General features: G+C 35.6%; 1 protein-coding gene across 1 annotated transcript in view; it reads right to left on the bottom strand.

The window, feature by feature from the left end:
* Positions 1-22,765, bottom strand: part of USH2A (usherin) — a 375,341-nt gene that overhangs the window by 231,513 nt on the left and 121,063 nt on the right. Inside the window, exons 22-27 of the mRNA XM_066546427.1 lie at positions 14,887-15,017; positions 9,001-9,127; positions 8,519-8,620; positions 7,033-7,221; positions 6,390-6,520; positions 209-482 (exon numbers count right to left, since the gene is read on the bottom strand). Of these exons, the coding sequence (XP_066402524.1) occupies positions 209-482; positions 6,390-6,520; positions 7,033-7,221; positions 8,519-8,620; positions 9,001-9,127; positions 14,887-15,017 (954 nt within the window). The remainder of the gene's footprint in view (positions 1-208; positions 483-6,389; positions 6,521-7,032; positions 7,222-8,518; positions 8,621-9,000; positions 9,128-14,886; positions 15,018-22,765) is intronic.

Below are 22,765 nucleotides of genomic sequence, written 5' to 3'. Positions count from 1 at the left end.
CAGGTATCACTGGAAGAATTTTTATAGCCTCACAAAAGGATCAGGTCTAAGTAAAGCTAGATGGGTAGGGATAACTAGTAGAGTCAAAAGGGGTGGGAGGAAAAATTCATGTTACACATCCATGAATTTAGACTATCAGCAGCAGAATGTCCACCTGGTGCATGACACCAGTTTTTGAAAACGCATGTTCTTCTTGGTGTCATCTTACCTTGTTCTAACCCCAGTTCTCTATAAAAACTCTGAATCTCAGGTGGGATTCCTCCTACGTAGACAGGTGAGTTTACTTTCAGCTGCTGAACACGGGGTTCAAGTGCCTGCTCTCTCAGCTCATTCATAGTGGCAGAAATCACAGAGCCCTCCTTGCTCACGGTGACTTCATTCCACTTTCCATCACAGTAAGACAGTCCCAGCCAGAGATCCACTTGGGTAAAGACAATGCCAGTTCTTAAGAATATGTTTAATATTCCACTTTTCAGCTCAATCTATACATTTTAAAACAGAAAAAGAACATTTTGAAGGAGACATCAAATACACAACAATGAAAGAAAGCTATTTTAAAAAACATTAAGGGAGTTCTGAATAAGATGCAAAAAAGGAATTTTTTACCTTCAGGTTAATACTGTTTACATACAACATGCTAAATACAGTGCATCAGTTAATTCAGAACGTAGGAAAATAGATTTTGATTTTTTTGACAACTGACTTTGGCAGTAATGTATCTAAAAAGAAAAGACAATGAACAAGACTGTTTAGCTTTTTTTGAGAATAAGAAAACAGTACTTTATCTATCGATTCATTTTCAGAGGAATGTAACAAGATAATAAGGAAATGAAATGTCAGACCTGATTAAGGTCTTTTTAATTGGCTGGTGAACTCAATTTCAAATTTTTCCAGCAGACATTGATTCTTACATTCATACATTTCATCCTTATTCTTCTAAATCTTGTAAGAAAATAATTGGTTTTGTATGTGCTCTTTGAGATTAATGTGCCAATTCTCTAATAGAAATACATTTTACTTAAATTTTTCACTGCAGAAGTTTCCAAACGCTTTTCTGCAAGACTCTTTATCCTAACTGACTCAAACACAAGTAGGCTGAGATTGTAAATTGGCACATACAGAACACTAAACACTTTGGGGATGAATTGGAGGTTGAAAAATATGAATATTTCACAAAAAGACATTTCTGCTTCTATGCAGAAACCTTATTAAGTGAAAGAAAAAATGCAGATTTAATATAAATCCTTATCTCTATTATTGACAAACTAACATATTTACTTTACTGATAATATTAATATTACAGTGTTTGCAATTGGATCATATTTCCTCAACAGGAAGTACAGCAAACACCCCAACTGATCAAAGAACTGTGCTTGAACACTATGGGGAATGTGGGTCCTACTTCCCATTGCACACTGACTTCTTGCCCCTGAAACAGAGGGATTTCCTTTATTTGTTTCTTTGGGACCACAACTTTTCCTATTTCCGTAAGTTCAGACACATTTACAGCTAAGGACACCACAATACAGGTGAAGGACTGATAATGGCACCAATGCTGATGAGAACAGCTGGAAAAGGCAGCCCATTGGACAAGTCTCTGCTTTTCTTCACTGGTGAGAATTAATATGGAGCACACTGTGCTGGTGTGAAGAAAGCATTCCAGAGGCATTAGCACAGCAGCAAACCTGCCAGACCTGGGAGCCAGAGAGAGGGCATGGTCCTTGACCCAGGGTCACTACTCAGCACAACCCTCCTCCAATTTACTCATCTTGGCATAGTTTTAAAGCAGGCAGTGAATGATGCTTGTGTTTTTTGTGTTGACCTGCACTGACATTTTAAATGCCCGAGTGCAGCTAAAGATAGGGGACCACTGCTCAGTTTTAACTCTTCTGCATGGTGGAAATAGAAAAAAACCCTAAGTCCTGCATAGATCTGAGCACAGGTACTGAGTACAGGTTTATAAAAGCAACAGATAAATAGTTTGCTTTACACAGAATTCTGGGACCACTTTCAAAAAGTTATTTTTAATCATTATGATTTTTAATCTGTCCTTGGAAAATATATTATAACCTAAACCAAAAATGCATCAAGATCATATTATTCTGCCAGGTACCTCAGCAGCCACCTCTCAACAGAACCAGATCTTTTATCACAGCTCTAAACCTAAGCAAGTTTCACTTTACTTGTTAAAAGCATGCTTGCTTTTCAGAAATTGGGTTACAGAATTTCATTAGTGCTCTTCCCTATGCACACAATTCTCATTTTCATCTACCTAAGCATGTAAGGTTGGAACTAGGAAAGCCAAAGCTTAGCCTGAATCTGGAAGATAAGAACAGCAAGAAAGATTATTCCACAGTCCCACTAGCACATTGTGGTATATCTCTGAGACTGATACAGGGACCAACTCTGATTAATAATGTTATTAATGACCTGGGGAGTAGGATGGGGTATAATCCCAGCAAGTCTGCAGCTGGTAGCAAAGAGAGCTGCCATCGGTATCCTAGACATATAAATCAGCTTTGAAGAACAGTACTGAGTGAGGTGGATCACAAACTGAACACTGGCCACCAATGCACCCTCAAAATAATAAGGACAAACTAGCATTGGGCTAGGTTAGAAAAAAGGTGGGCAGGGGTTCCAAGGAGATGATTCTTCCCCTCCAGTAACCATGTGTAAGAACACATCTGGACCACTGTATCCAGTTGTGGACACTTTGGTAAATGAAAGATACCGCAGCACGCGAGAGTGAATCCAGTGGAGGAACACCAAGCTGGTCAGTGGTTGGAGTACCTTGCACATGAGCTGAAGCTGAAAGGACAAGGTTTATCCAGTCTAAGAGTGAGTGGGAAGAGAACTTAACTGTTCCTCTGCCTTATGAAAGGATACAGAGAAGACAGGCCCAAGACTTTTCTCAGAGGCTCATTGTGAAAGGATGAGAGGCAAAAGACAAGTTTTAACAAGAAACAATAAGAGATCAGGGCAGGCTTCTTCGGGTGTTTTTACTTTTTTTCCTATAATGAGGATGGTCAAAGATTGTAGAATTTGGAAAGCTGTGGACTGTCCACCTGTAGAGAGATGTACACTACTCAAACAGAAAATGCCTGGAGGAACCTTATCAAACATAAGTTGGTCCTGCTTTTAGCAGACATTTGGAATAAATTACTCCAAAAGGTCCTTTCAACTGTGGTTCTGTATTGCACTTCTCTGCAGGAGCCAGTCCCTGCCTTACTCAATCTGCTTATAAACATGATTTTGAAGATGAAAGGAATATCCAGACATAGCTCTGAGAAACAAAACAGGTACAATAGGGGCTGCATTAGAGGCTGAATGACACTTTGCTAAACCTGCGATACAGAACAGTCTCAACCAATGTAGAACTAGAAGAGTGGTCATGGCTTTTGCTCCTTTGAATTGCAAAGTCTTCCTGAGATTCAGAAATATCAGCAGAGACAAGCAATGGACTTCAAAAAACCTATCAAGGACAGGCAGTCTTTGAGTCCTTTGAAAGAAAAAGTACATGGCACTTCTGCTGATATGCAGCCAATCACTCCAGTTCAAAATCTAGCTCAGTTCAGACCTGCCAGCCAGAGAGCAGAGGCCCAAACACAGACCCCTCAATAGCCTTCTCAGTCAGTCACTCTAATGGAAAGGAAACGAGAATGTTTTCCTGACACCTAACAGAGAGAAATTACTGCTAACCAACAGGAATATCACCCTCACTCTCATGTGAGTATCAGTCACTTCTTTGCTAGATTTTCCAATTTGAGTTCTCAAAATTTCACGTTCCTCCTTAGCTCCATCACAGGTAACACTTTCATCTTGCACACTTGTTATTTTACTTCATGCAGCTATTGAAAAGTGCAACTCTTTGGAAAAAGTTCTTGCAAGACTTTTTTCTTAGTTGAAGCTTTGCAGAACCAAATCATCAGTGACAATGTCTCAGGAGCCAGTTACTGGTATTACATAGAAATCTGACAGTGCTTTTGTTGCCGGTGAAGTGGTCAGCATCAAAAATCAGTCATGCAAACTTTATCAGCAGTTGCAAAATCTTTTTGTCAAATAAACTCATGAGGAATCATATGCCAGAGTAAGAGCTAGTGATTCATACTAGTATAGCTGGTCACAGTTAGCTTGTAATTATTATGCCTGGATCCAAAGATAATCAGATTGACCTCGCTGGCTTGAGTTAATTCTCAGGGCATGGAAGTCATGGAAGAAGTGACCTTTATGCACAGCACCTTTCCAAGACATCATTTTGTTCTTGGGCAGAAGAGGAGAAAGAGTCTTTGGCTGTTTGGTAGCAGTCCAGCTGTGTGTGTAGCTGTAGTCATTCCCAAACTATAAAGCTAATAAGAGAGCTGTGACCTATGCAAAGGGAAGGGTCAGGGAATACCTGGCACTCAGGCTAAGTGGTATAGCTCATAATCTGTTTTGCTGTGCAAGTGTCTCCTGACCAAAGCTCCTAACAAAGACATCGTAGTTCATGCGCAACAAGCTACACCCCTCATTTTCACTTTCTATTAACCTCCTCTTGTGAGATCAAGTGTACAGAGAAGCCTTCTGTCATCATTATCTATGAGCAAAACACAAAGCTGAGAGACTTGGAAAAGCATGCATATACTCATCCTCTCTAAAATTCCTCATCTTAAGGCTATGGAGATGTTGAGGTCACGATTAAATTTAGATAAAAGAAATTTACTTGACTTAGGACAAATGCTAAGAAAATGATCCAATTTTCAGAGTTAAAAATACTGTAAATATAAAACTGCCAAAAATCTGGAAGTTTGAAAAGAAAAGGAAATTGTTTTGACTAACTATTTTGTGCTTTTGATTCCACTTTTAATTTATTAAGTCCCCTGTTTCCTTTGTAGTCAGAGTCTATTTTCTCATATTTCACAGAGCAAGCGAGAGGGAACAAGACTCACCTACTACCAGAACCTTCAGAAGAACCCTGTGAATACTCTTCACATAAATAGTGCCCCTGTGCTGTGAATTACACACATACAACCCTTTTTTAGGGTGGGACAGTAGCATACATGTAACATCTTATGCTATTGGCACATGATCCTGGCCATTACTTCAAGGCAAAATTAAAGTAATAACTGTAATTAGCAAGACTTGCTATAGGTAGTCATGATAATTTTTTAACTAAGGCTGCTTTAAAAAGAAGAAGCAATAGGTTCTAGCAGAATTCAAAACCCAGGAAAAAATTATCTGCTGGAAAAGTCAGTAGTATAAAAAGTAAATATGGAGTAAGTTATAATTGACCTGAAAAGGAGGAAAATATATTTATATGGTTTAGGTCAGAAGTTTAAAAGAGAAGGCCCATTAGACATAATGCCACACAATAAAACAGGTTGTGACATGACAGCCATTAGCAAAACAGCTGCATAATAAGAAATAAATAAATAAATTAAATTCAATAAAAGTGCAGAAAGAGCAGATTGGGTCATAAAGAATAACAATGCTCTCAAAAATTTCTAAAAATAAATTACTGCTTCTTGGAACAACTGAAAAAATGTATTTTTTTTCCATGTCATCCTCTGTAATACCTACTAGTTGGTGCAAGTATATTTGACCCACTAAGCAGTGGTAACCACAGTCTAATTATACTCGAAATCCTTGGGAAAGAAAAGTATGAAAATCCAGAGTCACACAGCTAATAAAAGAATTTGAAAAATTAAACCAAACATATTAAAACTTAAACAACATATTGGAAATGATAGAAGCACAAATAATTCTGAGCATAAACAGTTTTATTTCACAGACACCAAAAAGAAGGTTCATAGGCACTACCTCACAAATTTGCCTGATACAGGATTTGTGAAACTTCCTCTACAGTGTGGGAAAATGGTGACAAAGATGAGATGGAATTAAGCTAGAACTAACTAATTTCTGCCTGTTTCAAGTCTAAAGGAACAAAAAAATATGGATTATAAAAATAAACATATATCTTAAAGAGAAAGTTTTATGAGGAGACCAGACAATTTCTATCACGGCCATTTTGATTTATAATTTAATTCATTTTGTTTTAGTATGAGCACTAGGAAAATAGGTAAACTTTATGCTTTCCAAGAAATTAAGTGAAAGCTTTTAATACATGTATTTTATTCTCTTTTCTGATCACTTCTAATCCAGTTAAGACAATAACTCTGCTTTTCATACATTGATAGCTTTCTTATTTATGACATAACTTACAACAGTAACTTAACACTAAGCATCTCTTAAAGAATTTTGGCTCCATTATAGTGTGCTGTGCAAAGCATTTCAAAACTAGTAAGACATGAAAATAACTTATGGTTTGAAATTTCTTTCAGTGCTAGTTTTGCTTTTGTGGAGAAAACTTACAGGTCATGTTTGAATAGAGTTAATCATATTTTTGAACTTACTGCAAGATAATCTGGGCCATCTTTATTGTAAACAAACAAAAGCAACCCATTCAGTTGATCTGTTCTGAATTTGAATGAGATCTCAAATTCCAGTCCACCACTGAAAACACCCGAATGCAGCTCCAGGAACCCTTGAAAGAAGATGAATGCATAAATAAGTTTATCAAATAAGTAAATTGGTTCAAGAAATCAAAAGTAAAAATCTAGGTGCTACTTTATACTCTGACAGGAAGAACTCAGGCTTCAAAATTACAGTTCACAACTTTATCATTTAGCTTTGAGGACAGTTATCAATAATGTACTGCAAGAAACCAAACCAGTAAAGTATCCTAAATTTTTTTTACCTGGCTTTTTTCTGCTTTTTTTTTTTTTTGTTTATAGGCATCTTTATGTCCCTACAAAAGTTAAAATCCACCTTTCAGACACACATCCAATCTGCATATAGTTACAGCAGCACTATCTGCAATTCCTCTTACATTCAGCAACCTTCTGTCAGCCAAGAGACACAATTTTAAACCAACAGAAATAATGCTATATAGCTAAAGCTGCCTTGAAAAGAAGATCACTGCAACACTTTTGACACAACCACCTTCTCAATTACCTCAATAACAAATTTGGATAGAGCAATAGCACAGCAAACTACCTCTGCCAAGAAAATGTGCTCCTTTTGAGAGTCCAATGGGGCATCCTTCCCAAACATGGTAGACATTGTTTTGTTCTTCAGCGTCCTGCCAGTTCAAAGATTCCCAGTTCTCATAGGGAGTATGCACTTTTTTCAAAAATATGTCACTGAGACAGCCCACAAATCCTTTTTGGACTATTCTCTTCATCCCTGCAAAAAGGAAATTATTTTTTTAAGTCAAACACCTGCAACTAAACATAGGAATTAATTTATATGTTTTCTACATGCTGTCCCTATCATATAAGTCCATGTGTGCATAGAAAACCAGCCATCAATCAGATCATAAAGCTGGCCTCCAAGCTAAATCCAGATTTCTGAATGGGTCTAATCACTAAAGACAGCACCTATTGCTGCGTAGCTGAAAAATACCAAACTTCTTGAGATTTTTGCGTACAGCTACTTTCAAATCAACAACATAAATCTACTCTATGAAAATCCAAAAAAGCTTTCTTTAAACAAAACAAGAATTCTGAAGAAAGGCACGCATGTGCTGAGTAGGAAGCAATAGGTGAGGCAGAGAAATACAGGTTTAGAGGCTTAATCGGGAAGTTTTTCCTTCCTTTCTTGTCTAAAACAAAAACCCAAAATCAACTACACATAGCTGCTATCTCTTCTTTATTACTGGGGGCAAAAATTCACATCTGTTTTTATAGGTGCCCTACTCTTAAATGGTATTGATATTCAGTCTCATTTTGAATATATAGCTGGGGTTTTTGAGAGAAGCATCCTGGATTACTTTGTGAACCAATGCTTTAGAAGAACAGATGCATGTATTTCTGGTTTTAGTGCAGTGAAATAAAGAAGGAAAGAGGAAGTTGAACTCCAGTGTACCCCACATCAAGTCAACTAGATTTCACGTCAGAGGCGGAAACACAAACTTAATAAAGAATCTGACTTTCAGATTAATATGAAAAAAACAGAATTCTGGATATGAATTCACTGAAAACAGCTGCTTGTATACTTACATAGAAAGTCACCTCTGCCATTTGATGGCAGTTTACACATTTGGCATATATACTAAATTTATGTATGAAAACTTATTGATTGTTTGAGAAGCCAGATATGACCCAGCTCCTCATAAATTCTATATCTGTAAAATACAGGTATATTCATACACCTCTGAGATCAATGCAACAACTTCTGAAGGATACAAACTCACACCAAAAAGGCCAGCATGTTGTACCCCTGCATCAAACTGGGATATACAACCATGTGCTTCAGCTAATACAAACAATTCAAATTGGTATTTTGGAATGAATTTGTGAAACTGTATGTAAAACATACCCATAAGTTTCACACTCATACCAGTTCTGTGTACAAAATCCACTAAAATGTACACAGACCCCCAAAAGTGCTTTAATGCTGATGAAATCAACTATATAGAGATTTCAGTCTATCCCAAAAGATAAAATTTTAGAAACTGTACAGACTTATTTATCATACTTACCTTCATCCTTTCTTACAATAGTATACCCCTGTGGAAGTCCTCCCACAAAAACTCCCGTGCTCTCTCCAATAATGGTACTGCCACTAGTTGCTAAGGAAGAACCTGAACAAAATAATTTATTATTCACATATTCAGTGCTTTCAACAGATTTTCAAGTCAATAAAAAAATATTGGTATTTTATAAAGAGGCTAATGTGACAAAATAGTCTAAGAGTTTCATAATACATACCCAGGAATGTTTACAGCTCTATTTAACAACAGGAGATCAACACAATTATAAATTCACAAACACAAAAAGACTTAGTACTGAATTATCAAAGACTCACAGTGGAGAGATCCCTCAGATGAACAGTCAAACCAGTAATGACAAAACAGTCAGAAAATTGAGTGAATTTTTTTTCTGTATGAGTGAACATAGGTAGTGAAAAAGCAAGCGAACAATATCCTTAGTAATACCAAAGTTATTTAAATGAATTGATTACCTGTGTACTGCCCATCCACTGTGATGTTTCCCAGAGCTTGAATTCTTGTAGCAATTAGTTGATGCCAACTGTTATCATTATACACTTTTCCACCATCATTAGTTGGAGTGACTGCTACTGCAGATCCCTTTTTATTATAACAGAAGAATCTGATTTAGAATATTTTGAAGGCAATATTTAGAATAATATTTTACTCATTTATGACAATTTATAGCATATTACATCTAAAAATAAAGACAGCAGTCCTATGTTTAACTTCCTTTGGACTGCTGAATGATGTTTAGGACTTATTTAACCTTCTAAATTTAAACACTAAATTTAACCTTCTCAAATAATAAATAAAGGATCAAGCATCCAGTTCAGTGTCTATTAAAAACAGAAAATCCTGTGTAGTGCCCCCGATAAAGACAAGGATGAGGCACAAATTATTGAGGGTCATGTCACTCAGATTTTATATGTTTTATGCCTTTTTTTTTAATTATGTCTCTATTTAACTACTTCAAGGATTGCTGTGGCTGTGAAGTTTGATGGCCATGGTTCAATGTGTCATCCATGGAGAGCAGCTGCATATCAGGATTGTTAATTGCAGCACCTGTCCACATGAAGGGATCCAAAAGAGGGGTGCATGTGTAGCACAGTAGATGCACTTTCTCTCTATGTTAACCTCGTATCAAAAGCACTGAAATCTCTAGATGAGAAGGTACCATCCATTTTAGGGGGTAAAAGCTCATACCAAGAGATTCAGGAAAACATAACAAAGCAAAAACACCCTCAAAACAAAATCTCAAACAAAAGACCCCAACCAAATATCAAACCAAACTAAACAAAAAAAGCCCCAAAAGGTAATTATTGAGGTTGCTTTTATGGTACAAGGGATGCTTGTAAAAATGTATTTAGATTTAAGGAGAATTTTTACTGATTTTAATAAACAAATAAAAATACAACACGAAGGGGTGAATTTAAGGACATCTATTACATATGCAGAGAAATCTTTTCTAAATTGCTGAGTAAGGGGAGTGTAATATATGCAGTTACCAAACTAAAGCTCAAGAATGCAAAGAACCAAACAAAATATCACATAAATTAATATAATCATATAATAAAAATAGAATTAATATATTTAATGAATTTTCTTGATATTTATATCCAAACAATCATCTAACTTGTTAATAATTCCTATAAGATTGCCTTAGGACTTTATATCATTCTTAAACTATCTGGGAACTCAACATTATTCTGCTGAATTCACAAAAGAGAATTGTCTTGTACAGCAGGCAACAACTGATAGAAAAATGTTTCTTTATATAGGTACTGTGCTACAATCTCAACCACTGGAGTTACTTTATGGCTTCAAAAAACAATTTCCAAAAAGTACATAAATGAAAAATTTGGTTCCTTATAATTTGGGGGCCCAGCTTATAACTTTGCAGCAGCAAGCCAGACAGTTCAACAATTTTTTTTCCAGATCTTCTAGTATTACTTTTGGTCCAAGGATCTTAGAATTACACACATGGAGAAAAGCTGTTGATAGAAACAACCACCTATTTCGATTAATACTAAAACCCTCTTATTAAAATTTAGTATTCTGTCTTAAGTGATGTTCATCCATTAGAAATTGCATTTTGGCACACAGACTTATGAACCCAGAACGCATTCAACATTTAGCATCGGGGACTGTTACTGTGTGTCCTATGCATGAAAATATATATGCGATATGCACATCTGTACACAGTTAAAGAAAAAATGATTTCCTGTGAATATTTACAGCACGTTTCCAGCTCCATTCAGCCAACATCCTGGTACTGAGGAGGTTTGGAGAGCAGTCCCTCTGTCCCATAATAAGAACACAAAGCTATATATCCTTACATACTAATGGCACTTTTTCATATACTATTTTTTATTGTCTTCTCTCCTATTTCAACATTTTAATATTTTACAAACACACACATTTCATTATCGTAGTTTAATAATTAAAACCAGAACTGGTGTCATGCCCAATTAATGTGCCCTGGTAGCATGCCCATTAGTTTTTCCATTAGTGAATTCAACAATACTAATGGGATTACTAGCATGGGATGCTAATTGGGCGTGACATAAGAAACTGGCTTACTTCTTAGCATACCCTTGCTAATGATGAAATTAATGAGCATTTTATTAAATGCTGTCTCATCAAAGTGTACTTAGTTAGCGTTAAAATTGGTACAAACGATGCTGCATTCTAAAGATCAGGTGCCTGAATAAGTGGTTCTTCATGTTATGTTTGGCAACATTCTAGAGTATTAACAGTTTTATACATCAGAAACCACATTTATTTGTAACCAATTCAATCTGGGACCACACAAGCACACGTGCTAACCTGTACTTAATTTTGGAGGGAAGGAATGTAGAAGACAAAAAAAAGTGTTCAGAGTTCAGCATGTGCTGCACTGGAGAGGCCTTTTTACACTTTTTCCATAACTACCAGAGTCACTCTGGGATCACATTCAAACAGCCTGCTGTAAGATCGCTTGTCATGGATTTTGGAAATCACATATTTTGAAATCTGCATTATTTTGCTATGCCATACAATAAGTCTTAATGTTTGGTTGCTGTCAGTAATAACTGAGTAAATATAAACGATTCTGTCATACTGATGTTTACATTGAAAATCATCACAAATATGAATCTTCAGAGATACTGTCTCAGGTGCCAAAGTCTGAATGCAACAACACTTGTCCCAATCAAGTTCTTTCAATGCTTGAACTCCTACTACTAAGAATGTGAACAAGTACTGATGTTTTGCCAGTGCCAAGGAGGAAGGTCTAGCTGGGACATATAGCCAGGTATTATCTATCTTCCTTCCTTTTATTTTGTGGAATAAAAACCTCACCCTCAGAGCGTGCCTAATACTTTGGCCTCTCCATGACAAGAACAACAAACAAGGCAACGCACACAAGGAAAGTATTTAGTGTTCCTCCTTTTTGCTGTAAAATTTAGTAAATGAATCATCTTCTAAAATGGAAGAGCTAGATACAATTCCCTCCACCCTGTGAGAAGAATCTCAGTCTATCCTCAGGCTGTCCTAATCACTTAGGAAAAAAGGTGCTCCATGTTGGGCTTATATTTCCACTGATTTCACTTGGTATAAGATGTTTAGTACTTCCCTGGGAAAAGAAGAAATTACCTGTAGCCACTGAAAGAAAACCATAAATTTAGCTGGAGTTGATTGTATAATTTAGGTGTAGATGTACAGACATCACGATAAGAAGAAAAATCCACAGACAGCTGAAGCTTTACAGAGACTGAGTTCAGAGGAAGCTCTATAGAAAAATTTGATTGTTCCAAAAAGACTAAGGGAAATATCTGTTTGCAAAAAAACCTTGTGCTTCCTGGACCATGGATAGTAACCCACAAAGAATGGCAGTAAAACAGTTAAGAAGGAAAAAAGAGCAGTTGCACAGCACAAAAGGGAGACAAAAAGGAACAGTCAGACAACAGCCAGATGAATGGTGGTGTACATGGAGCTCAGAGAAGTATGAATGGACACGAAGAAAAGGATTTGAAATTAACACTTAGCGAAGGAAGAAGCAAGGCTGCTGAAGGCTCCCCACCAGGAGGCTTGGCAGGACCATCCCCAGAGCAGACACAACAAAGAGAGAACGCGTGGCTGATCACGAGCGAAGATACGGCCCAGCATCCCGAAAGGGACTGAGGGTACAAATAATTAACCTGCCACAGGTCACAGCTGGAAGGGAGCACAGAATATTACACCACACTGCTGCAGATAAAAAGCTGCAGAGACACAATTGTCATCAAAAAGAGTGTTGGCAATTTCTCAGAGAAGAGCATAAAGGAAGGGCCATAAATGTTTACTGCATATGTCATGACTATAATTAAAGACAAGAATACCTATAACCTGGCTAAGACACCACTTCATGTCAATAAGAAGTAATTAAAGCATTTGCACACTAATGCAGACTGTGATGCACAAATGAAAGATGAAGAAATGCTTCTACAGTACAGGATATCTGACACTGTAGGAAAGGAATAGCAAATCATGGCTACAGAAAAAAAGAAACAAACTGACAAAAACAAAGAAACAAATGTAATGACAGTAAGGTAGCACAGCATATTAGGGATACAGAAGACTGAAATTTTTTGATAACTGAATTTTTAGAGGTAAAAGAAAAGGTTTCCACACAAAACACTTTGATGTAGGCCACTGTACCCTACTTTTGAACATGAGAATGTACAGGAATCTCTTCCACATTATTAATGAGAAATTAGAAAGTATTAGCTTTCAAGGAAGTAAATCAACTATTAAGACCTACACTGCTCCTGGATGCCTTGAATGACAGCTTTTTTTTTTTTTTCTCTAAACAGCAATTGAAGCACTGAAGCAGCACCATAGGCTATTTCATAAGAGGAAACTATTGAAGTGATGAGCCTAAAAATCAGCATGGAAGAGTTGCCTGATTCAAATGAAATAAAAAGATAAAGAAAGATACATTCATAAAGAAGTAATCTGTTAAAATTCAAGACAGTACCTGTTGAAAATATTACATGAACTGAGAAGCTCTAAGGACTGAATATAAGACCTGCTGGGGATTTTGCAGTTAAGAGACAGGTGAAAAAGGGGGAAAAATTAAAGCCCCAATGCAGCCACTCTTCCATCTCTCCCCCTTCCCATTCCCCCGATACTGTGGATCCAAACAAATAAAATATCTTCTAGGGAATGATTTCAACAACTTGACATAAAGCTACTTTAAAAGAAGCAAATCTGAAAGAAGGACTAGGAATACTATTTGAAGCATTAAAACGTCAATTGAAAGATAGCCACTCCAATTAACCATCAAACAACAACAGAAAAATCTAAATAAACCTCAGAAGACCTTCCAAAAGAAATAAAACTTTCCTTTCAGTTTAAAGAAGGCATAGGTGTAAGAGAGCAAAAATAGAACTAGTCTCTATTAAAATGTTTATGAGGACAATATTAACAACATTAAGCTGGGCCCCAAATCTGAAGTACACAATAAGATAAAGCCTGCGTGTAAATGCTGCAGAATTAATAGAAGTGTGTATCTTGGGCTTAGAAGCAGATTTAACATTTTCTAGCATTGGGATCACATACAAGCCTGCTTCTGTGCAGCACCTTGCTTCTTCTATAGGTGTTCCAAAGCTTAAGGGGATTTTCACTACTGCACAACACCTCCACATGGTCACAGAGTGACTGTGGCAGAGCTCAGGAGGCAAAGGTTAAGACTAGGTGAGAAAAATCTGATAATTATTTACAGTTTCTTGCATATTTATGAAATATAATTGAGGCCATAATGTTTTTTAATTCCATAAGGAGATTCAGTTTTGGGGTGCCCAGAAAACACAAAATATCCAAACAGAAATGCAAGGCACTGTGGCCTTACTTTTTATTTTGTTGCTATTTCTCTCATTTATATTTTTGCATAATGGTGTCATGCTGATCTCTATAGGGGAACAGTCTCAAGACGAGAGGCTTAAAAATAATTGACTAACATTATATAAACTTACTAACTAGTTCAAAACTTCGTTCTGCACAACTTTGAAATCTTGTTAGTTTAAGCTGTAGTGGTGTTTAGTGGCACTGACAAAAAACTTCACTCATAAAAATGCAGAAAAACCCATCTTATATTGTGGCATACCCCACAAAAAATCAGCAAAGATTTAGTATTTCAGTTTTTCTCCCCTCAAAATCTCTAGTTACCTATGGGTTCTGAGAAGCAAGTTAGCTTGTATCAATTAAATTTAAAAAACAAACAAACAAAAACCAACCCAAAAACAAAACAAAACAAAAAATCCCCAAGGATAAGCATGTAAAAAGTACAAAGGTAAATGATATAAGCTACTTTTATAGGATCCTGTCTTTTGTTGTACCTGTGGATCAAAAAGAAAGTAAGGACGCCCACTCTTCAGCTGCAGTGCAATGTACTCCTCCTGGTTGCCAGGTGATGCAGAGAAAAAAATCAAACCATCAGGCTCCTGGGTTCTAAATTTCACTTTAATACCTGGTTAGAAAAAAGCAAATAGATGGTTAATGCCAAAAGTGGTTCTTGTAAGTTACAACAAAATTTACAAATAAAATATCATTTTAAAAACAGCAGCAACATTACAAAGCAAAATCATGGAAGTTCTGTTCACCTAAAACCCTTGCTACACATTGCAGGAGAAATTTTACTAATCCAGACTGAGGCAGCGCTTGAGAGAAATTTTTGTGAGCACTTATTCATCTCTAAAAAAAAAAGATATGCAATTGTGACTAATGTTGTTTAGTAACTTCTTTCTTAGGAAAACATAATTCAGATATTAGCATACTATTTTAAAAGTTGATGTGGATTTTCATTTGTCACTTAACATTTCTGTAGGTAAAACAGAAATGAGGTTTCTGCATGCAAGGATTTGAACAAAGAATAGTAGGGTTTTGGTTCCAAAAGATATATGTATGTGGTTACATGTAAATTTTACATATATTATTTTATAAACATCATATCTAAGTGCACAAAGAACACATGGAAAAGAAAATAGTTTTCCAACAAAAATTGGAAATATCCAAAGGAGTAATGGATGAACTATGCTTCATTAAGGGCTTTCCAGATCATTATCAATAGTCCTCCATTTAGTTTCTGATAAAATCCCTGAGTGTGTGGTAGAGCCATGCTTTTCCTGTACCAATTTTTTGCAAAGGGAACTGAAAAGGCAGTAATAGCAACACCCACCTATTCTATACACTTCCATGACATTTCTGTATAAGGTGCTTTACAGAACAAGGTAAGTAACTGGGTTTTACCCAACTTTATCAAACTATCTAGTATTTTCCTTACTTTATGACAGGCAGAAAACAATAAATTACTAAAGATTTTATTGCAGACAGCACCTATATTTAAAAAAAATAAAACTCATAATTCTGACACACATTCATATTAGATTATGCTTGTACCTGAAAGGAATATCCTTTGGCCTCTCTACCTAATTGCCTCCAATGTTTTCATGTAAATAACATGATGCAGTCACAGACACAAAGCAATGAGAATCAGTGCTGCTATTGAAAAACCTGCAAAAAGCAGTTGCACACAAGTAGCTCCTGCACATGAAAAAACTCAGCCAACAGTGTCTCTAGTTAAAGAAAAGCACAGCTTTGCCCGGCTCAGAAATGAGCTCTTGCAATACTGTGAGCTTCCAGGTACTTCCAGCTGCGGTATCTGCTGGAGAGGCTGAGACTGATGGCCTCTAATCCCAGCAATGGGGAGCACAGTTAATTTAACAAGCTGCCAGTATTTTTATGAAGCTGCCAAAAGACATTTCTGAAGACCAGAGGTTCCCTCCTCACACCTGATGCAGAAGGACTAACACAAACAAAATAATTTAGTTTCTGCTAAAACAACATACATTCTTTTATAGAATGGTGCTATATTGTACATATACATTCTTGTGTTATTGATATCGTGTTATTTATAGTATTGTGTTATATTGTACATATACATTCTTGTGTTATATATTGTACACATACATTCTTGTAATATTGTGTTAGAAAATATAAATTAAATGGCTCAAAGCAGCAAAATTGCAGTAATTACAGAAGTTTTCAACTGTTATGCAGAAGCCTTCTTTTTCTTTGGATATTGAAGAATCCTGCTTGTAGAGAGGCTACAGCTTTATAGAAATTATTGATGAGTCAGGAGCCGTTATTTTCTTCTAAATTAATTTGCCAACTATTAAAGAATTAAGAAAAGGACTTCATCCCTTTAAGCTCAAGAGTCCTTAGAATTTCTCATGAGATAAGGAAGTTCAATATTAATAATTTCTCATGTTTCTAGAAGTGACTACAAGAGAGAAACCAAATAGTAAGAAAACTTCTGCCCCACAGACAATATTTTCACTGCACGATAAAAAACTTGTGAAATTAATATTTTTCACAAGAACACAGTAATTAATGCTGGACCTCCAGGTCAATACAAAGCATACCCAAAAGCCCATTCAGACTTGTAGCAACTACATGCATGCCATTTTTCTCTTTTAGTGGCACAGAACACTGGAAATGGATTTACTTCATTTGGACAGAGAAATCTTTCCTTCCAACATCTGAGAAGTTTCACAGAACTTGAAAAACACATTGTATTACCAAATAAATTTTCTTTTTTTTTTCATACCTAGGGGGAGGGTGAGACATTTTTCAAGTTTCTCAAAGACTCGTGTCTTTTATTTCAAAATGCATGTCTAAAATCTTAATTTCAATGTTAAATATAACATATAAATAGAAACATAAATAAAGCAGTGACATTACGATTACTTCTGTAATTTGTCATATACAGAAACTGCATCTCAGCCACACTACTCATGCTACTAAATCTTGGATGGAAAACATGACCATCTGTGGGGCATAGTAGGAAGGTACTTTTAACCAACTGAAACTTGAACTGAAACTCAAGAATTCACCTAACATGCTTGCTTGTGTGACACAAATCATTGTTCCACAAGAACTTATTATTTCTGGGATAAAAACCAACAGGAAACTCTACTACAAATTAAACATTTATGTATGTCATTCAAATAAATTCTTTCATTCCATTTCAAATTATAGTTGCAATTGGAGAAGCTGTCAGAATTCCTTTAATTATAAATAAAGAAACTTATTTAATTTCCGTAATTGAATTTCTTTAATTATAATGGCATTGTACAAAAAATAATACCAGCATTGTGTATAGTGAACATAAAAGATGAAAAGAAGACTACAGAGTAATAAAAAGGACAAGTAAAATAAATTAGCAATTATTAGCATTAGTGTTTTCAAATATCCCAAATTGTATTAGGGCAGACTAACCTTCTGTCAGGATCTACATACTTTCAATTTATGCAGCAGTAGATTGGGACTGGAATTCTGTCCTAGTTTCAAAGATGGCACACCCAGGTTAGAATGGGAATGAGACTGTGAAACATGACCAATGCAGGCATTTTCAAAGGCATCCAAATGAGATGCAACATCAGCACATTACCCTGCAAGGGACACAGCTCTAAGAGTCCCTTTCAGGAACAGGCTGACATTACAAGTAAAATTATATAATATTACTCTAATTTTTGATGTGCCAGAACACAAAAATTTCTTTTTTTGTCCAATAAAGAAAATGCATATGGTGGGATTTTTCTTCCCCCTTTTTGCTTCCCTTATGCAAGTTTAGCAAGGCTCAGAATTTCAGCAGCATTTCACATTCAGACTACCTGGATTCAGATTCTTCTAGCACATTTCAGTATGATTTACAAGACCAGCACAAAAGTATTTAAGAGGCAGAAATGTGCTCTTGAGATGCTGACTGCATTTCTGGCAAGTTTACAGAGCACATGGGATTATTTTGAGTTTAGAAGAAACAGTTGGCAGTCAGCAGGAAAATAATAAATTAGAACAGCTCCTAGATTAGCATAACATATACTAATAATTTATAATTATTACAGCAATAAAATTCATTTCTGACTAATGCAAAAACCCTTTTTTCTTGCAAAATAAAAAGTTTAAAATAGGTTTCATTTGAACAAGAAATCATTCACCCAGAATATAAGGGTAACAACTTGCTGTAACATATCTTTCCAAATGAACTGAACTGAGTTTAGTTTTCCTAAAAAAAAAGGTTTTTAAAAAGTCAAAAACATTTCAAAATACAAAAACATTTTAGAGTCCTCAAAAATTGTGTTTTGACTTTTTGGTGAAGAGTAGAGGGGAGAATGTAGGCAGAGAGCCAAGACAATTGAAATCATCTTTTGCAAAACCACTTGAGAGATTTCAGCAAAGTAACCTACTTAAAAATTAATCTTGTCCCAACCATTCAGCAAAAAATACCTGTAAAGTACCTTTCTCTAAAACTAGATATTCAGAGTTGAAAATAGCTAAAAAGTAGAAGTTATTATAGTCATTAAATACAAAGAAATTATCTACAAAAGTCTCAAGACCCTTCACCAAAACTTACATATAACCACATGAACAACTCTATTCAAAAGTACTAAGAATAGTCAAATAAATAGATTTCCAACCTTGTCAGTGATCAGTTTTAGCTTAATTTTCATAAATACATCAAATCCCAACCCATATGAGCAAGATAGATAATAGCAGGAATAATACCTCAGCATATTATGGATAATTTCCTTGCAAACTTAGGAAGAAAATAAATGGAAAAGAGCATACATTACAATTGGAAAAATAAAAAGGAAGAAATCTGCCAAATACCTTGAAAATCAAAAAGCAATTTCAAAAATAAGTTTTGCATAATCTATGAAGCACATCCATTTCCAGTGAATTTTTCCCAAAATTGTACAATTGTAGGAACATAATTTGCATTTCCATTTTACTTATATTGTTATAGGAAATGGTTTCAATAATTATATAATTGCACATTCTAATGAACAGAAAATTGTTGGCAAAGAAAGTGATCACTTTATGCTCACTGAGAGCCTTATTTGTGCATAATGACAGCGAAAATGAATAGAAATTGTATATAAAATTTTGACGACAGCATTAGGCTCTCAGTAGTCCCTTCAGGATGACAAACCTTAAGTGTTTATTTACTATTAAGACTGTATACAAATGCTCTTGCCTAATCAAAATACATTTTTCCATAGATATTATGAACCAAAATTTGTTTTTAACTGGGAAGGGGAGAGATGGAGAGTAAAAAATCTCAGTTGCTATGCACCTCAATAGCATTTTGTTGCTATTCTCTCTGTGAGAGTGATACCTCATGTCATCACAATAGCTAAAAGAGACAATTATTTTTTTATATATAAGAAAACACACCTGTAGGGAAAAAAATTAAAAGGAAGACTTAACAAAAACTGATCAGTTTTCAAAGCAGCTTCACTTAATAGATAGTGGAATTGGAAGAAAAGAAGAAACTCAGAAGAGACTTCCCTGGACATACTTATGAAGATCCTCTGCTGAATACAAGGACTTCTCCACACTTTGTGTTGGCCTATAGCTTCCTGGATTTTATTGAGAGAAGAAGACAGGAGGTCTTCTTCCCAAAGCTGTGCAAGACCTGTTGCTGTTTTTCATACAGGATCGGGCTTCATTTTTTACTGTTACCTAATGTGTCCAAAAACGTTTTCAAAGCGCATCATCACTAACATTACACTAAGTTAGTCATTCCATTGATGAAGTAAATCCACTTCATTTTTAAGCTGCTTTAGTTTTTTATTAGAAATATAAAATATATATTTAAAACCCACATACATATGTAGATATCATATGTACACACATGTATATATTTGTATAAACTCACATACATAAAGTTCCTAAACTTTTTCCTAAACTGTAACTGGAGCCCCTTGTCTTTTTTGATCACAGTAAAACCAAGAGAATCTAAAAATCCATGGTTTCTAAATTAGACTGTACAAAAGCCCTGTATTTGAAAAAGTGTAACTTTATTCAGAATGACTCAACATGAAGAATTTTTTTTAGGTATTCTTAATACATCAAACTGCCAAAAAGCTAAATCAAACTAAAATGTTGAGCAAGCATAAACACAGAGTATGGTGAGTGAATGAAAGGAGAAAACATGCAACACTCTTTGTGGAAACCAATTCTCAAGCAAAACTCCAAATCCTCTTGAAAAGATCTGAGTGTTTCTTTTACACTAAAATGACTAATTTGATACCTGTTTTTTCTTATTTTGCTTGCTACCCCATTATACCCACTACTGGTAAAACAAACAGGACATTTTAGCTTTAATCTTCTTACTACATAACCCAAATAACTTCAGTCATGTTTGCATTAATGCTGCATTAATCATGTTGTTGCGTATTAATGAGTTTTCGGGCTATGCTAATTACTGTCATAGATTCTGCAGCAGCCCATTAAATATACAAATTACAGAATTAAAGAGCCAGAGCTCTTCATGATTAATCTTTAAATGGAGAAAAACTAATGATGTCTGTACAAAGTTTCCCTCCACTTTTGGCTGACTGAGCCCAATGAACAATCAATTAGATTATTTGAAGAATAAGAATACTGTTCATACTAAAAGATATGTTATGCTGTTATTCTATGCAGAAGATACACATTTGTAAGTCTCCATCAAATGCATTTCTGTAGCATATTCCAGGCTTTAAGGTCTCCCAAAGTGTTGCATGGGGAAAAAACTTATGGATACTCCAATTCATTACTCCATACTCATAGGAATCTGCTGGTTCCATATGAATACAGTAAATCAATCTTCTCCTTTTAGCAAGGACACAAGTCCTGCTACTCCCCAGTAGAAAAGATTTACAGCAAACCTTGGTGAAAAGAAAGCCAAGATAAGTTTAAAGTCATTTGATAAGATTTGATGTATTAGTAGCACTTTATCCCCTCACTAACAGAGTGATGCTTTGTCAGGAATAGTGCAATACCTAGTGGTTAAATCAAGAGATTCAGAATTAGGAGACCTTGGGTCTGTACTCAGCCAATGACTGGGGCATGTCACCTGAGAGCCATCATTTAAAACACCTTCCTTCCATATTCCTCCTTCCTGAAGAACAGTGGCCAATATAGCTTGTGTAAGGTTCTATAATGCTTGAAAAATTCATTACTGTTTTGTCCTCCACATCCTAACACACAGATAAAATCAGCAAAACGCCCACATGTATTCAGAAAAGTTACCTAGAGACTAGGCATTTACTGACATTTGAGAGACACTAATACTTCCAAAAGAGGGGATTAGTTCAGCTTCCTCCAAACACTGCACACTATGCAGAACATCACAAGACTTCTGGAAAGAGCAAATTCTCAATCTGTAGTAATATTATGCTGCACATCAGTAGGTGCAGTTCAGAATTAACTGGCTTTTCCAGGCCTGTTCTATCACTTTTTTATACCATGAAAAAATAAATAAACTCTACTTTATACATTAAAGGATTTATATTTATACAAAGTAATTCTTTAAGAAAAAACTAATCTGCTCAGGGCAAGATTGATCATGGAATGAGAATATTTTCATATGAATTGAAAAAGACTGGTTTACTAGAATTAGTGAACAAGGAAGAGGATGTAATACAAACATTTGAGATTGCTTAGGGAAGGCAGTTAGGAAGCAGAGAAGCTGTCCAACATACACTCAACACATAAACAAGACCATTTAAGGGAAGTAAAAAGAGCACTTAAGGGAAGTAAAAAGAAAATTTAAAGAAAACGTGGCTTTTCACAGGTACTTTACAACTTTCTCAGTGAAAATAGAAACTTAATTCAGACAACTTTAGATAACATATTGGCACATGTTATCTAAGAATTTGGCAAGACCCGAAAGCAACTGGTTAGTCTGCCTACCTGGATTTATCTAAACAAAAAAATGAAGGCCTCACAAAAACATATGAGCGATCAGGGTGAAACCAGATAGGAAGATGCAGGTGATGCCATTATCTGTGAGCATCCTCTGTCATTAGAGTCAACAGCCAGCTCTTTACACAGTCTTTTAAGCAATACTATCATTAAAGAAATTAGTGACCTGCCTCGAATTCATTTATTAAGCCAGTCTACGTACAGAATTCATAACTGTTCTCCACTATGTACACTGGGAAAGCATACAATGAGCATGCCTTCCAACCAGCACCACCTTCTCAAAGCACAGATACCAGAGTAGAAATAAAACTCTAATTTTGAAACTCACAGAATCAAATGCTGCTTGGTGTGAGGATCAGCTGCAAGTTTGTTTCTGTGTTGCTCAATACTGCAGTGAAATATGAACAAAGAGGAAACATCAGTCCAAATTTCACTTAATGCTCTCTTTGATGTTGATGCCCA

Source organism: Molothrus aeneus, chromosome 3 (assembly GCF_037042795.1).
Source record: "Molothrus aeneus isolate 106 chromosome 3, BPBGC_Maene_1.0, whole genome shotgun sequence".
NCBI lineage: Eukaryota > Metazoa > Chordata > Aves > Passeriformes > Icteridae > Molothrus > Molothrus aeneus.
Note: the sequence above shows the minus strand (reverse complement) of the source record. Positions and strands in the feature narration are given on the sequence as shown.